The 16,000-nt window shown below is 43.6% G+C and overlaps 1 protein-coding gene across 4 annotated transcripts in view; it reads right to left on the bottom strand.

Annotated features, from left to right (window-relative positions):
• The window catches only part of FAM222B (family with sequence similarity 222 member B), a 36,264-nt gene that overhangs the window by 11,662 nt on the left and 8,602 nt on the right, over positions 1 to 16,000 (bottom strand). The window contains exon 1 of one of the 4 annotated variants that reach the window (XM_079324732.1): positions 13,445 to 13,617. The exons of 2 other annotated variants lie outside the window; for them this stretch is intronic. In XM_079324732.1, coding sequence (XP_079180858.1) covers positions 13,445 to 13,451 — 7 coding nt within the window. In that variant the 5' untranslated portion in view covers positions 13,452 to 13,617. Of the gene's footprint in view, positions 1 to 13,444; positions 13,618 to 16,000 lie in introns of those variants that run through there. One more of the 4 variants, XM_079324731.1, reaches the window with a different exon arrangement.

The raw sequence follows: 16,000 nt of genomic DNA, 5'->3' as shown, positions 1-16,000 counted from the left end.
TGCCACCTTCATGCTCCAGAAACCTCCAACAGCACATTTCTGCAGAGACCTTTTATTAGAGATTTGAATGCAAAACCTCACCTCAGACCACCAGCACAGGTCAGACTGCCCACGGAACGCTGGCACCAACGGAGTGAACAGCGTGGACTCGAAGAATTCCTGCAGCACAGCAATTACTCACTGTGTACAGTTCATTAGCTCCATGTTTATGCATCTCCTCAGCTCAACACGCAAAGGTTAATTAAACCAACGGCCAAGAAATCTCATACAAATATTAATTTATGAGAGCTTCCGCATCTTCAGAGCGAGGGCTGTCCAAAGCTGGCCGAGTGTGGCTGAGTGAGCCTGCTGGGTGCCACTGGGACTAACAAAAATAGTTCTGGGCACTGAATGCCAGTCTGACAATGCAGGCTGTTGCTCATTCACCCTTCCCATGCAGAGTAACACAGACCTGGTTCTGTGAGAAACACACACAATCACCTCACCAAGGTGCAGGGCTGACAGCACAACCACCAACAGAGCACTGGGGATCATTCTCCATTTCATTCCTAAGAGACAGCAACAAGCTGCACTGCCCAAAGTCCAAGATATGCAAAACCTTGAAAAATAAACTAAACCTGGATTTTCTTCTGATTCTCTGAAGGGGATGGAATTATTGGAGTCTTTTAGAAATGATGACTGAAGACCTGTCACATCCACAACATCAAGGAATTGCTTGAGGAACTGAAAAGTTGCTCAGCCTTTATAGATGAGATTCAGTCGTGACTGTGGGTACACAACATTCAGTGAAACTCTGCAAACAGCCCGTGGGCAGCAGTTCCTTGTCCCAAATCATGCCCAGCAAGACCAAAAAGACAAAACAAGATTCCAGTTTCTTTTAATCAGAAGACAAAACCACTGTGAGTTGTCGGAGCTTTACCTGAGTAAGCAACAGAAACACTCAGAGTCAGCAAGAACAAAATAATAATTGTATTTTCCTTTTTTCCTCATTTCATCAACTTCAGAAGGCTGGCACAAACAAGACCTATTTCTCAGTGAAAAGCAGACAAACAAAATTAAGAGCCTTCACTGTAGACAGAAAAACAGATCACACTATTCCCATATTCATCTGAGCATCCACCTTTTACTCCAATAACGTCTGACGCCAACCAAGGATTCACTTCTCGTCCCTGCAGGCCAATGGAGGTCGGTGTCTAAAACATTATTTAATTGATGGCAAGTTTGTGTGCAGCCCTGAAAGAGCACAGCCGTGCTCTGACTGAGGGAACAGCATTTCTGGCAGCAAGATGTGTGGAGGGTTTGCTCACCTGCTCCATCATTAATGCTCATTAGAGCCTGAACTGTGACGCTCTCAGAAAGCCTCTTGCTGAAGTGCCCCAGCGAGGTGCACACAGCAATAAACAGGATAATGGCACTTTAGGAGAGAGAACAAGTGATTAGGAGTGGTCACAGCATTCACCTCGGAATAGCCAGGCTCCTGCTACATGACAGCAGTGCTTCCTTGAAGGTCAAAACATGTATTTACAGAAGCTTTAGCTCCAGTATGGAGAGCAATGTTTTAGAAAGAGCTATAAAGGCAAGTTGTTCCCGTAGGCAGATAATCGTTTTAGGTAATGCCAAAGGTTCGTAAAAGACTGGGGCAGCAATAATAATTTTAAAGGAAATATTGGACTTACAAAAATAATTTGAAGTGGAAGCCTAAAATCACTCTTTTAGTTTGATTTGCAGTAAACGAATTGATGACATCTAGGTCACTGCTGAGCATTAGAAAAAGAAATTCAGACTTGTATAGAAGTGCTGACCATAACTCCATTGCTGAATTTCTTATTATAATTAAAATCCTGCTTCAGTTTTTCTTCTCTATGAAATCAATATCAGTTTTCATAATCGAGACCTCAGTATTCGAAAACAAACACATCTGAAATATCTTGACAAGCACCCCATTCATTTTTTTCTAGTTAGAAATTAATTAACATTTATTTCCTTTGAGATACTTAGCACTTGACTACTCCTTTCTGACCTGACTCTTCCCCAGCATGAGCTGGCATGGACAACTCCATGCTAAAATGAACTGAAATCCCTGCCTGTATTTGGGATTGAGGTGAGCACTGCTGGCTGTCTCAGGATTGGCAGCTGGGCCCATCAGCCTCTCCTGCTTGGGTTTATTCCCCCTAATTAGTCCAGAGCAGGAGATGAACTGAACTTGGCACATCAGGACTTCTCACCAGCAGATCTGGCTCCATGGTGGCAACCTGGGTGGGCACCAGCACCTGCAAAGCTCCAGCCCCTCCAAGAATGAATGGTGTGCTGCTGGGGGAACTGGAATGGAGAGGGTTTTGCACTGTACCAGGGTCAATCCCACTGTCATCTAAACCAGCCAGCTGCAAACTGGAGAGTGATCTGACCAGTAGGCTGTGGCACCCAGTCATGGAGAGCTATGAGCCATGAAAATCTCAGTTTTTAAACTGCATTTTAAACAGATGCTGTACACTGCCAAACTCAGCATAACGAGCTCTGTCTTGAAAATATATATGTAAAAAAAGATAAAGCATATCTCTAGAGGAAAACAATCATTAGATTGGAATAAATAAATAAATACACCTCTTTGAAGTGATTTTAATCTAATCTGGCTGCAGGATATAATCTTAACAGCACACGTACTGCAGGATGCTCCACAAAATAGCAGGTTTAGACATGTGAACAGATTTTTTTTCTCTTAAGATTTATTAATAATTAAATCAAAGCATGTTAAGCTTAAAAGGGATTTGCAGTGCTTGGGATTTGGGGGTAATTGGCACATCTTCACAATGACTATTACATTCAGCCTTACTTGCATATCAGGATGGTTTTTGGTCCAAGCAGCACAGTTTCCTCTGTCACCACAAGGCTCACCAGGATGGAAGAATTCACATCCACCCATTGTCCAGGGACAGAGCTAGGAATCAGTTCCAGTAGAACTTACCACAATACTGCCTTTTTAAACTTAAAAATGTATCATTTTCTGAGTTATATTCAACTTTCAGTATCTACTGCCTCTGTGCTTCTCAGATCAGGGGGTACTTACAACCTAGAGTAAAATCTAGGTGTAAAGCAACTACTAGGAAATTTCTAACAGTTTTATCATCACATAAATGGACCACATATACAGGTATTGCCAAGTTTTTAGATACACCAACATCTTTAGTTCCTGAGAGGCCTTACAGGGTGAGAACACAAAGGAAACAACTCCCCACAAACCACCCTCGGCCACTGAAACATGAGAAACTGAGCTGGTTTAGTGGAAAGCAAGCCAGTGAAGTCTAAAGGTAGGTTCCTGAAAGTAACTGAAAGTCCTGTTTGAAATTCCACGATTAACTGTGGGCTTGTTCACAAACCCCGGGGGCAGGAGGAAGCGGGAGCATCCACCCACACACACAAAGAAACGCTCCAAACTATTCCAACTTTCCAGCACCCTGGGGTCCCAAAAGCCTCTGTGTGAGGGTTGTTAAAGGCTTGTGGCTGCTGTGCTCTGCTCTTTAGTCACAAGGCAGTTCCATGAAGTTCCACATCCACCGTGAAGTTCCAGAGCCATGGGCGGGATTTAGGGCAACCCCCCGAGCGCACGCAGCACATGCCGAGCTCAGAACGCATCAGTGCTGCAGGCAACAACAAAAACTAACCCGGGCTGTGAAGTTTCTTTGGTACAAGTGTCTGCAAGAGCTTGCCAGGAAACGGAATTGAATCCTGGCCAATTTTCATGCTCCGAGGGAAACTCAGTGTCTCATTTACCCCCTGGCAGGCTGCTCAGCACCAAGGAGAATAATTCCTTTTCCCTCTCCCCAAGTAACCTAAAATGCAGAAGTTTCAAAGACTTGTTCATGTCAACGGCAGACATTGAACCCTCCTGCCAACCTCAGCATTCAATGTAACTCCTTCCAGGCAGCCATGCTTTGCTTGACAGTGTCTAGACCCATCATGCAGGCTTCCTGCCTTTTTTCAGCTCTAAAACTGCCCTTTATTCTTGGGCACTTACCAGAATGGCCCTTTCCCAGGACTGCTGAAGAGCCAGAGATAAATCTTAGCGTTTCCTGGAAGAAAATTACCAGACTAGCACTGTATTCATCACCGGCTGGTATCACATCCTCTTAATGCTTTATAAATGGAAAACTGAAAAACAGTGGGCAGAGAAGTCACCCCCTGAAATGGCAATAAATCACAATAGCATCGAGTGGACTTGGGGATAAATAAATAGGAAACTGAACAATAGAAAGTCGCCTTTTGTAGCATGGGGAGTGCACTGTCAGCACCTGCCAGCACAGGACCTTTGGCTTTCTGCATTCAGGTGGACCTTTTGTGGAACCCTTGCAACAGTTTCGATCAAAATCAATTTTTGCTTCTTGCCATTTAATTAACTATGATTTTGCTTGTAAACCACGTCACCTCTTAGGCTGACCTCCATTTATAATGTTACTCAGGCAACAAAATAGGTTTGGTGGGGAAGGCAGAGAGAATTTAAATGCTGCTGTAGCACAGCTCTGTTCCTCTCTGTGAGCTGGGATGGCAACACCCAACAGGGAAGAAAAGGAAGCAGCTTTGGAATAACAGCACTTAAATGGAATATTGTTCATATCACACTCCTCATGCCCAAGGGCTACTACTGAAGGCTGCTAGGTGAGTAATTTGGAACAGGATGCAGTGCACTAAAAAAAGCCAAGGAGGTGGCTCTCACTTCAGGTACTGCCACATGTGACATCAGCTCCATCAAATTCACTCCTTGGATAAAGCAGCAGCCAGCTCAAGGTTATGGTCTTAGAGTTTAAAAAGCCTTTTTTTAGGTCTGTCCCAAGAGGTTATTTTAAAACACAGTACTATGCATCTGCTGAGGAGTAGAACAGTTGGCTTTAATTGTAAGATGGATTTTTTACATAGCTTCTGACCTTTCATCTAATTGAGGCCTGAAGAAGAAAAAAAACTAGAGGAAAAGCTATACGTCACTTCAGTTATTAAAATCCATCAAGCTCAGACTTTAGCCTTGGGATAACCACAGCCAAAAAATTGACTTGCAAGTAATTATCACTGCTATCTGCAATAAAAGTTAATTGGACATAATTGAACTAAAGCCCTAATCTGAATGAAGCTGTTGCTGGCAAGAAGCCTGCTCCTGCCTGCACTCTGCAAATGGAACTGCTAGCAGGAAAATGGACAAACACGAGGCTGCTTCACACTCTGCCCAGTGCAAATCAGAGCAGTTCTGCAAACAGCTCGTTAGCTGGGCCAAGATAAAGCCATTATGAGGGCTTGTCCTCACCAAACACACCCTTCAGCTACACCCAAACAGGGCTGATGGCACAGAGTTTCAAAAAACAAGTTTCAGTTTTATAGACCTCTTAATTACAGGCACTGAAACATAAGCTACACGTCACCAGACGCTGGTTTTATCAGCCCCTGAACGCTGTCAATACCAGTACAAATAATGTACTTTTTGAGCACGTAAAGATACTGACTCAAAAGGTTTTCAGTGCTGATAATTTACCACCTTCATGCAGTTCAATAGCCTTTCCTGTTGTAGGACCAGCTTCTTTCATCTCTGCAGCAGAGCAGACAATTAGCTGCTTTCTGTGCTCAGCCCATGCAGGTGGCTGGGGGAAGGGAACGTTCAACTCAATTCCTGCTGATTTGTCCATTTATATTTTGCATTTTTGTTAACTAACAGACCAGAAAGCGATCGTCAAACCCCATGCTACTCCAGAACTTCTTTACAATTTTAATTATTAACACTCTGTCCTTCACCAAAGTATATCAAAGCACTTAACAAACATTACTGAAGCCACGTAACCACTCTGACACAGGCAAAAATTGCACACAATTCCTTTTACAGTTGGCTTCAGGTTTCTTGACCATATTTATGGTAGAATAGTGGTCTCCTGATGATGGACTAGTCTATGACTGGAGAGATGGAGGGAATATCTGGCTCACCACAGGTTCCTGACATAATTTTGGATGAAGCATTTAATCACCTGATGCCATGGTCACTCTTTATTTAAAGGACAGCAGTAGGTGACAGATTTCTACCTGAAGTTTTTTCACTGAAGACTGTGCAGACAAATGAAACTGCAGAGCATTTAACACCACCTTGACTTCTCACATCAGGTTACAAGGTCACAGTCTGGGCAGTCTCCTGGGGACAAATGGACACAGATCACCTTTCCCCATCCTGAGCACCTGCTCACCCTGGCTCCTCTGCATCTTCACAGCTCAGAACTTCTTAGCTCAAGAAAGCTGCAACGAAGAACCAGTGACATCAATTCCCTTTCATGACCCAAATCAGTGGCTTACTTTACTTTGCTCAAAGTCCTCACCTCTTTTTAAGAGTATTTTTAGATTTAACTCTGTATTCTGCAATGTGGCAGGAGCTGACAGACAACACAGGCATAAAGTAGGTCTTGCCAGGTGTTGCAGGCCACTCCTAAGGTGAAGGAAAGATGCAGAAAAGACAAGTCAGGACGATTGTAGGGCTTGGCCAAAGCTTCAAATGAGAATTTCTGGCTGTGCTTGAAACACAAATACTAGTGGTCAGTTGTGAGACAGATGAGATACTACTTTTACCACGGGAACATATGCAAGAAATAGGAAAATTGACATGCCTGAAGTCAAAAGCAATTTGAATAGCTTTGTATCTGCCTCCTCTCCATTTTCACTACGCTAAAGCACTCTGACCTTTAATTAATTTTCTTTCTCCTTTTATATGGTAACTTCCAACTTCAAATTTTTCATGCTATACTGGTGGGAAACAGGGATGAAGCCACAGCCTGGTATGTATCTTAGCTATGTTCATGGGTGCATATGGCTCTATGAATATTTGGGGAGGAAGCAAAGGATGCTGCAGCTGAACCACAGCAGCTAAGAGCACAGGCCAGGTAAACACAGTATTGTCATCAAAATAATTTGCCCTGGATATCAGGCTTACATTTCTATTTTCAAAATAGAAAACAGACTCCCTACCCACTGCTGTAATATTCACAAAAGATCCCATTTTCCTCAACAAGATACTGTCAGGCACAAACAAACATTCCTTCCTCCAAAGCACCCATTATCCTCGGGGCAAACTAAACCCAACTTCTTCCTACATGCTTGAGCAGCATCTCCAACATCAGAGCAGCTCTGAAATATGGAACAAGAGTTACAGACACGAGCGTGCCTGTTCTCATGTGAACATGAGGGAAAATTAAAGTTAGCTGAGATGATTTCCATCCAAAGGAAACCCAGAACAGCCCAGCCTCTACCAAACTACAGGATGCTGCTCACTCATACCCCAGTGGAGGTACCATGCATTCCCACCAACAGACATTCTCCATCCTTTATGCAACTTCCTTCTGCCTTCAAGTGATAAGAAACCAAAATACACACTGACCCCTTTCCCATAGGGGACAGCCTGCAGTTATAACCTCAACATCCTCAGCAGGAACAGGGTTATGTGCAGCTTTCCTACGTGTTCCATGTGTGGGAGAAGCATGAGGTTATAATTCTGGGCTTTACTTCACCACACAGGACATGCAAGAATTGTGAGCTTCCTCATGCCACTCTTGGGCAGAATTCCTCCCTCCTGGCTTTCTTGCTTTCCCAGATCTGAAAAGGAAGTTTTTCTTAGGTACAGCAAAGAGCTGCCCAGGCAAAGGGGAAAGGAAACATGAAACAGTTCCCTCTCTTGTGGCTGCTTCACAAAGATCAACATTTTCATTATCTCCCCTCATTCCACACTTGCTCTGTAAAAGCCCTGAATTAAAGTCTTAATCATGAATTACAGAAATCCTTGTGGCTGCACATGACAGAAGGAAGACAGTTTTTCCTTCGAAAATATCGTTAGAAGTTGCGGATTACGACAGTTCCTGGGTAGGAAAGCAGCTATCTTCCCCTGTTTATTACAAGCTGATTATTTAAAAAAAAAAAAAAAATTCAGAGCTAACTCTGAACAAATTTTACCTCTATTCAACAGACAAACAACAGAGCAGACATTTGTTAGCTATTGAAAAATATGTTTTGAGTCCTGTTTTAAAAATAGATCCACTTGAAAATGAGAAATATTTGCAAATAAGATGAGGCAGAATGCATTATACTTCATAACAAAAGAAAAACTGAACTTGTATATAAAGGAATAAAAATAGGAAGTGACTCACTTTTGGACCAGGTGTGCTGGTGGTGTATGAACATGGGCTCATGAGGAGGATGGATTTTGGTTTGCATTGGTCATGCATGTGAACCATTCTAACCTGCACAGTCACACTGACAGTTTGATTTAGTATTTCTCTCTCTGGACACTGAATTATGGTCCCACATGTGGTGAAATTTTAACAGCCCATTTACAGAGCCAGCAGTGAAAAATACATTTTTAAGATCCAAAACTGGAGATCTCTGTCTGATTGTGCACAGCAACAGAGCTTCCTGCTGGACCATGAACACATCACCTCTTGGATACACATCTTATCATTTGTAAGGGCAAGATAAGACCTCCTTCTGTAGCTGGAGATACTGTGCAGCCAGCTGCAAAGATGAAAAGCATTTTAAGAACCTCAAACAGAAGCTGCAACACACGTACAAAACACCCACCAGCAGAAAATAGAAGGCATCATGTGAATACCAAAGAGCTGGACCAGACACTTGGGATGGTGTTTTCCTGTCAACCTCCACAACAAGGTGCTGGTGTCCTGCTGGCTTGTCCTGACACAGACCTAATGTCCTTATCAATCTCTCAGGAAACTCAAAGCCCACCTGGCAACAACTCCATAGAAGAAAGGACAAGAAATACATTAGTTGTGAGCTATGGTAAAGAGTCTCTGCTATTCTCACTGCTTTCCTGAAAGCATGAAAAATGGCCACTTGCACAGCTGGCAGTTCAAAACAGCCACAGGGAAAGCAACACGAAAGTGCAAGGTGCCTTCAAAGCCTCTGCACACCACAAGCACCAGAGGTTTTTGTCTGAAGATGTGATAAAACACTTCAGCACCATCTCACCTGACTCCTTCAGCAGCTGCCAACACACCACCTTTACCTGAAGTTTACATTCACAAAATATTTTTTTCATAGAAAGTTTTACTGACTATAGGATGTTTTTGTTTGCTTTTGTGCATCACTCCTCCTCAGCACTTGCCTTTTCCTTTATTAAAAAAAACCCCAACACACAGAGAGCAATAAATAAATTGTATAGGCAGGACACAGAGGGAACTAAAACTGTACCAGAGGCAGGGAGATCCCTTTGCATGGCAAACACAACGTGGCTGTGTGGGAGAAGAGAACAAACACTGCTGCTGCAGCCTGCACCTCAACAGCAGACAGAGCACATAGCTGCCTGCACAAAGGTGAGCTCCTGGTAACTCATCTCCAACAGCTCTGATCTCCATTGTGCATTTCACACTAAAAGTATCCCCAGGTTTTAATTTCCAATTTGTCTTTCCAGCCACGGAATTGCTACAGTCAACAAATTCAAAAAGGTAAATTTTTCTACCTTCAATTAACCGCATTAGTAGTGTTTATAACTACGTGATTGATAAATGCTCTACAGAAGCTGTAATTAATGTATTTTTTCCTTGGAACACACACCGAACCCCTTGGCACTCAGACACTTAATGAAAAGCAATTTATCAACTTGCTTTGAACAGCTGAATCTGACTCCTTAATGCAGAGAAGTAACACACTTTGCTTTAAGCACCAGCGCTCCGAGAGAGGAACGCGCAGCGCGACATCCCGAATGCCATCAGACCCGGCTGGGATTTTGATGGGGGTGACAGCGACCAGAGCTCTCATCTCCCTGGGTATGATTCAATCTGGCTTAACTGGGATCCTCTCCTCCCAGGAGATTTGTGCAGATGTGCTTCTTTGCAGGATGGGGGAATCGGGAGCGCCTCTTGAGGACACGGGACAAAGTTCCAAATTCTCCCATGCCTGGCACGCGCGCGTCGGGGAGCGGCAGCTCCGAGTATTTCAGCCTGGACATGTGTTCAGCTGCTCACAAAGCAGACAAAAATAAAGTGCTTACAGAGTGCTTGAATGCTAATTTCTCAAATTGAGCGTTGCTTTGTATAGTTGACATATGCAAAAAAAAAAGAGGGGGAAAAAGAAGCATTTAAGAGGAAAAGTCTGACATCATAGAATATTTTATGTTGGTATTAACCACTGGAGGGGATTAACCAACCTTCAAAGCCTAAAACCTAAACCCCCATTTTTGAGAGTATAGGCTAGAGATTTCCAGTATAGGAACTGGTCTGTACTCCATGTGGCAGACTGAACGTCAGGATTACATATTTCCATTGCACATGTAAGTCTGTTTCCCATTCCTGCAGGGTCCTGCTCTCTTCCATTTGTCTTTTGATGCAGATAAAAGCTAATGCAGATTGCAACTGCTGATACAGAGAAAGGCGCAAGACACAGCGAGCCTTTGGACTAAGGAAAAAAAGGGACTCAGGTCCAGACTGCTCGAGCACGTCAAGAGATTGTCTTTGAAACCATAAAACTAGAAATGAAAGCACTGCGTTTTTATTTGATTTGATCAAAGAGACTAGAAAGGAGGGGGAGAAAAAATCACATCTTATAGATGCAGGGTAGCATTTAACTACTTCACACACGATGTGGGACCAGCTGATCTCATACAGATATGAATCTGGAGAAAAAAACAAAGAGGTAAAGTCACTCCAGCTCTGCAGACATTGCCTGCACAGATCACTGCTCCAGGCTCTGCAGAGAGCAACAGGAACCTGTTTCAAAGCCAGAAATCCACTGGAAACACATACCCAGCCCTCGCCATGGGCACAGGTTTCAGTCTCCAGTCTCCAGTGAAAAGCAGAGGAGTGAGCTCCTGTCAAATCACAGAAAATAGACTCTGAATGTAATGGCTACTTGAATAAATCACTGATGACTCCCTGTCCGAGTGCCCTGACTGTGGGATAGCAGAACACAGTGGCAATCTTCCCAAGGAGGGCTTTGGACTGCAAGCTGCAAAGGGACAAGACTGAAATTCTTGAAGGAAGCATCTGCTCCAGCACGTGCTTGGCACCAGGAGAATGAGGCTCTACAGGAGTACAAATGGCACTACAGGTAGCAGCTCTGCAGATCCCAAACTGCAGCATGGAAAAAACAGATACCTATCACTGCCACATTCCCTAAGAGAACAGATTTTAAGTATCTGCTCATGGAAATTTCTAACTGCAGAAGCGGAAGCATTTAGATTGCCTCTGGGCTGAAACCATCTAGGTCTTTGCCTTTCACTAAAAATTAAGCAGAAGTCATTTTAACGAGGCAGGCAGACAACAGTCTTGCACAGGAGATCAAAAAGCTCTCCAGATGTTTATTTTAAATGAAATTCAGAAGCCAGTATAAACCAGATTTTAAACACTGAATAATCCTTACCATAATTTGCATGAGAAAAACAGGCAAAAGGTTCCATCCTACTGCTCTGAAACTCTCCAGGAACACAGAGGGTTGGATTTTGTTCCTAGACTCTTCAGACAAGAATCTGAAATATGAACAACTCCACATTGCAATCTGATGGCTGTTAAGAATGTTTTTCCCCTGTGCTGTACACTTGGATGCTTAACACATACACACAAGGGCACCCCATGTGAAGGAAGTCTCTGACCTTCCTCACCAAGATTGTGTGAAATTATGGATTGAAAAGTGTCTAAAAATGTCAGTCCTAAATCTTAAAACTTCTCCCCTTGCTACTTTCACTGAATGCCTCCTGATTGTGCAAAAGCAGAATATTCAGGCGTCAATCTAAGTAGTTTGGGTGTTACGCTGACAATGTCTCTGGAGAGGGGAAGAGAAGAGAGGACAGATTTCCAATAGCTCAGACACTTCCCTGGAAGCAAAGCTGCTACACAGCAAAGGAGATAAATAAAGAGGGAAAGTAACACGCCAGAGAACTTTCACCAAGGTCATGTCAGGATGCTGAACGCTCCCCATCTGCAGGGGAAGATTTAGATGCCTGTTCCACCACACAGATCCACTCCCCTGTTGGCAACAACAGCCCTCATTAAACCAAACCGGTTCTAACCATGAAAGAAAGGACATCGGGAAGATGATATTAGCTAACAAATGCAAAAGGAAAACCCAACAGAGGCAGTTCTGGATGGGTGCCTTCTGCAGCAAAATACAGCCCCATGGCATGTGTAGAGAGCACAACCTGGCAATGGGCAGCACAGGCTATCCCAGCCAAAAGGATGGACAGCTCTGCTCTGATCAGTGCTAACAGAGAGGAGATTCTGTACCCATTCATCCAGAGCAGAACAGGGATCCCATCAGGAGCAAGAGCTTTTAGGACTTTGCTGCTGCACAGGGTGACCTACAGGTTGCAGTTCTTCCTTGCTTTGCTATCAGGGCTGTGGGCACGTGGCAGAACCCTGCAGACAGACCCTATCACAAAAAACAGCCCTACCCCCCAAATATTGTATCAGTTACTGCTGCTCCCTTAACAAGAGCGTTTCTTGCCCGTTTCAGCAATCTGAAAGACACGCTGGGCAAAATTTCAAGCTATGACAAAGTGATCTTATCACTTCTGTGCTGTTCTCGCTACACAAGCCCCTGATTCAGCAGCACGTAATAAAATCTTCATTTGCATGAAAAGCACTCTCTGATCACAAAGTCTTCTGTTCGACAGCCCTCTTCCCATCCACAGCGTAGAGATGCAAGCACCACTGTCATTTTGCCTGTGACTGAGGTGGAATATTTTATTTATGTTTTATTTGGAGAAGCTCTCAATGTTTTAATGCCATCTTTTCCTAAAAAAAAACCTGAGTATTTTTGAATAACACAAAAGCTGCACACATCCCAACTATGCACGTACTGCAAAGTTCACTCATGACGCTCACACCTGTATTTTTAATAACTGTGTCATGTGAAGGACATTTCATATCAGCACAAGGTGACCATGAACAGTTGTAAAATGCCTTTTGTATTCAACAAGTCCAGCCTTTTCCAGTTTGCCTTCAGAATGCTTGGTGTCATGACACACAGCACTCACAGGATGTATTTCAAAGGAAAGGAAGGTGTAGCCACGCAAAGAACAATGCACTGCCCGCAACAAGATTAATCGCTGTCATGGGAAACCAATAAAAGCAAGTATCTTGTTATCTTTCTTTACAAAGGGACTGTTAAAGCTTAACTATATTAGGAAACTTTTTCCTTTGGACTAAACCATGAGCCTAATGTATGTGGGCATCCCACATGCCAGCATATGAGATTAATTGGCTCTCGCCTGACGCCGCGGGAGAAAGTCCAATGTTCCAGAGGCAGCGTGGAGCTTTCACAAACCCAGCCTGTGCCCTCTCCTGACTAAAGCTCTCTCACCAAGACCAGCCCCAGCTCCCTGCCCTATGCCAGGTGACACCACCTCCCATTTCCACCTGTTAACCATGTCCCACGTACTCACCCCAACATCACACCCGGCTCCCAGCGAACTCAGCCAAAGCAGAAATACCTTTCATCACGTCAGCAGTGCTGTCCCCATTTAGAAACGCTTTCTTTCACGTTAATCCAGTGCCAAAACGTGGTGGTGTGGGCTGTGCTGATCCAGAAACGGTGCTAAGGATGCTGCTGCCTCCTGTCTATCACCGCACGCCTCATCTCGCGCATGGCCAGGCAGTGACGGCCCTGCGACAACAGCCACTTTAAATTGGGCAGCTCAGCAGCACATGTACACTGAATTTTTGAACAAGCTATTCTAAGCTGCTTTGCTAGCAATTTCTGGCCTGTGCAGTTTGAAAGCGCACGGTTCTGGCCCTCACAAAGAGCAGACCTGTAAATGACATCTTGAGGATTAAGCTGATTGAGATGCAATTTGCCTAGCAACCATTCATTAAGCAGAGTTCAGAAACAGGCCAGCAATCTATTCCACCTCCTTATCTGAGCAGTAAACAGATAACAGTCTCTACTGTGTCCTCTATGCTCCAGTTCAGACACATTGTAAACAGATTTTTCAGAAGTTTAAACTCCTACAGTAAATCTCCGAGAACAATCCTGCTCTCCAAACACGAGGGATTTGGCTTCACCAAGTGTCTTACAAGAGAGAAACAGCTCTGGAAGGAGGGTAATGCAAATCAAATTGTGAATGCATTTGCAGTTCCTGTGCCTCCAATATTTTCTCACATCAAGCACTAAGAGCCCATCCCAGTCGTTAAAAAAAATTGTTAAAAAAAAAAAATCTTAATCACACAAGCACTTGGCATTGCTATTCTGATCACTGTAGAAAACTCAATAAAAATCTTATTCCTTTCCTTCATCTTCTGCAAGGAATCGATTGACACTTCCAAAGTCTTTGATAAAGGCTCCCCCGCTTCAGAGAAGAAAACAAAAGTCACGTCCTCCCTCCCATTAAGCATTTTTTCCTCATAAAATAAGCAAGACAACGTAAACGTCATCAGTGGAAATCAAACCAGCTATTTCAGCTTGAAAATTTCAGCTGAAAAGATTAAGCAAAATCATGATTTTGCATAATTGTTTCCCTGCAAGAAACATCTGATAATATCCCATTCTGCTCCAAAATTAAACAACAAAGATTAGCACGGATGTATTTAAGACCATATACCTGAATGGTTTGCCTTTGGTGCACAGTTCTTCTGGGAAATCACTGTGACATACAGCATGCTATTACAATTAAATATGTAAGAAAGAAGAATTAAACTGACTATGAATAATTAATACCCTACAACACTACTTCATAAGGGAAAGTCTGGCTGAATATTCCCGCAGATGAGATATACCCAAACACAAGGCACAGCAGAGCTGGCAGCTTTACTTTTATGATGGGGTTTAAAACACCAAGTAACTTTATGGCTGCTGCTCAATTCTAGAGGAGGTGCCAGCCATGCAAGCCTTCTCCTACTGGATTCCCATCCAGCTTCAGAAAAATGGGATAAATGCAACTGTTGCAATAGTTGCTCCACTGCTCATCTCTGTCCCCGTGGTAACAGGCTTCTCAAACACTTTCCATTAAAAGGTATAAAGCAATTATCTGACATCCCAGTAGGGAGAATAAAGCAAATATGATGCAACAATTACTTAGGTGATAAGATCAGGCTAAGGTTGTGAGAAAAAACAATTAAAAAGGGTTGCAAGAGCTAAAGAATGCAGCTTACTTTCCCAGAATCTCTCTTAAGGACAAAGATACCATCAGCTCCAAAAGTCGACCTTCCTGTTTGGAGTTTACTGTTCTGGAGGCTGCAGAACATCAACTGTAGCAAAGCTGAAAAGGGCAATTAAAAATATGCTGTTTCTTGCACAACATCATCCCTAAGTTGCATAGATTAGTATTTACTGAAGTCCTTGTAAAACTGATATCCAACTGTGGCATTTTCCATCAGACTCTGGTCGGGTCAGCACAGTTATAATTGATACAAATACATTTGTTGCATATTTTTAGCTGGAAATGCCTTGTTCTTCTCTGTTTACCCATGCATGGAACACCCAACACTCCTTTAGGAGAGAGAGATTTGAAATCCAACCAACACTTGTGATCACTGAGGTGGAACATGGCTGAAGGTGACAGCATCCCTCTGCTCCCAGCCCCATACTGCTCCAGGAGGGTCTTGTTCCTGCAGGATCCAACACTCCAAACAAGAGCTGAGGGTCTTTCTGGCCACAGAAATGTTCGAAGTATGCTGGCTTAATATTAATTTCCTATTAAAAATTAATAGGATTAAATGAAGCTTGCAAGCCTATGGACACCAAGGCAGTTTTTTTGCCGATGCACTCGTTGCCTGGGGGAGCAGGATGTGAGGGATGGGCTGCAGAGTTCCTGCAGGATCCATGTGGCTCCTGGGGGGAACAGGGGGCTCTTCCCCAAACCCCCAAAGGGACCCTGGGCTCCATCAGTGATGTGTCACCCTGCCCCCTGCTCAGAAACTGGTGGGGATGATAAAACCCTGATGAGATCCTGCTGAAAACCCTGGTGTCTTCCCAGCTGAGATCCAGCCTTCTGTGGACACTGCCTCCAATCCTCACCCATGTGCCACTTTCCCACTTCCCTGAATGAATT

Source organism: Erithacus rubecula, assembly GCF_903797595.1.
Source record: "Erithacus rubecula genome assembly, chromosome: 22".
Lineage (NCBI taxonomy): Eukaryota > Metazoa > Chordata > Aves > Passeriformes > Muscicapidae > Erithacus > Erithacus rubecula.
Note: the sequence above shows the minus strand (reverse complement) of the source record. Positions and strands in the feature narration are given on the sequence as shown.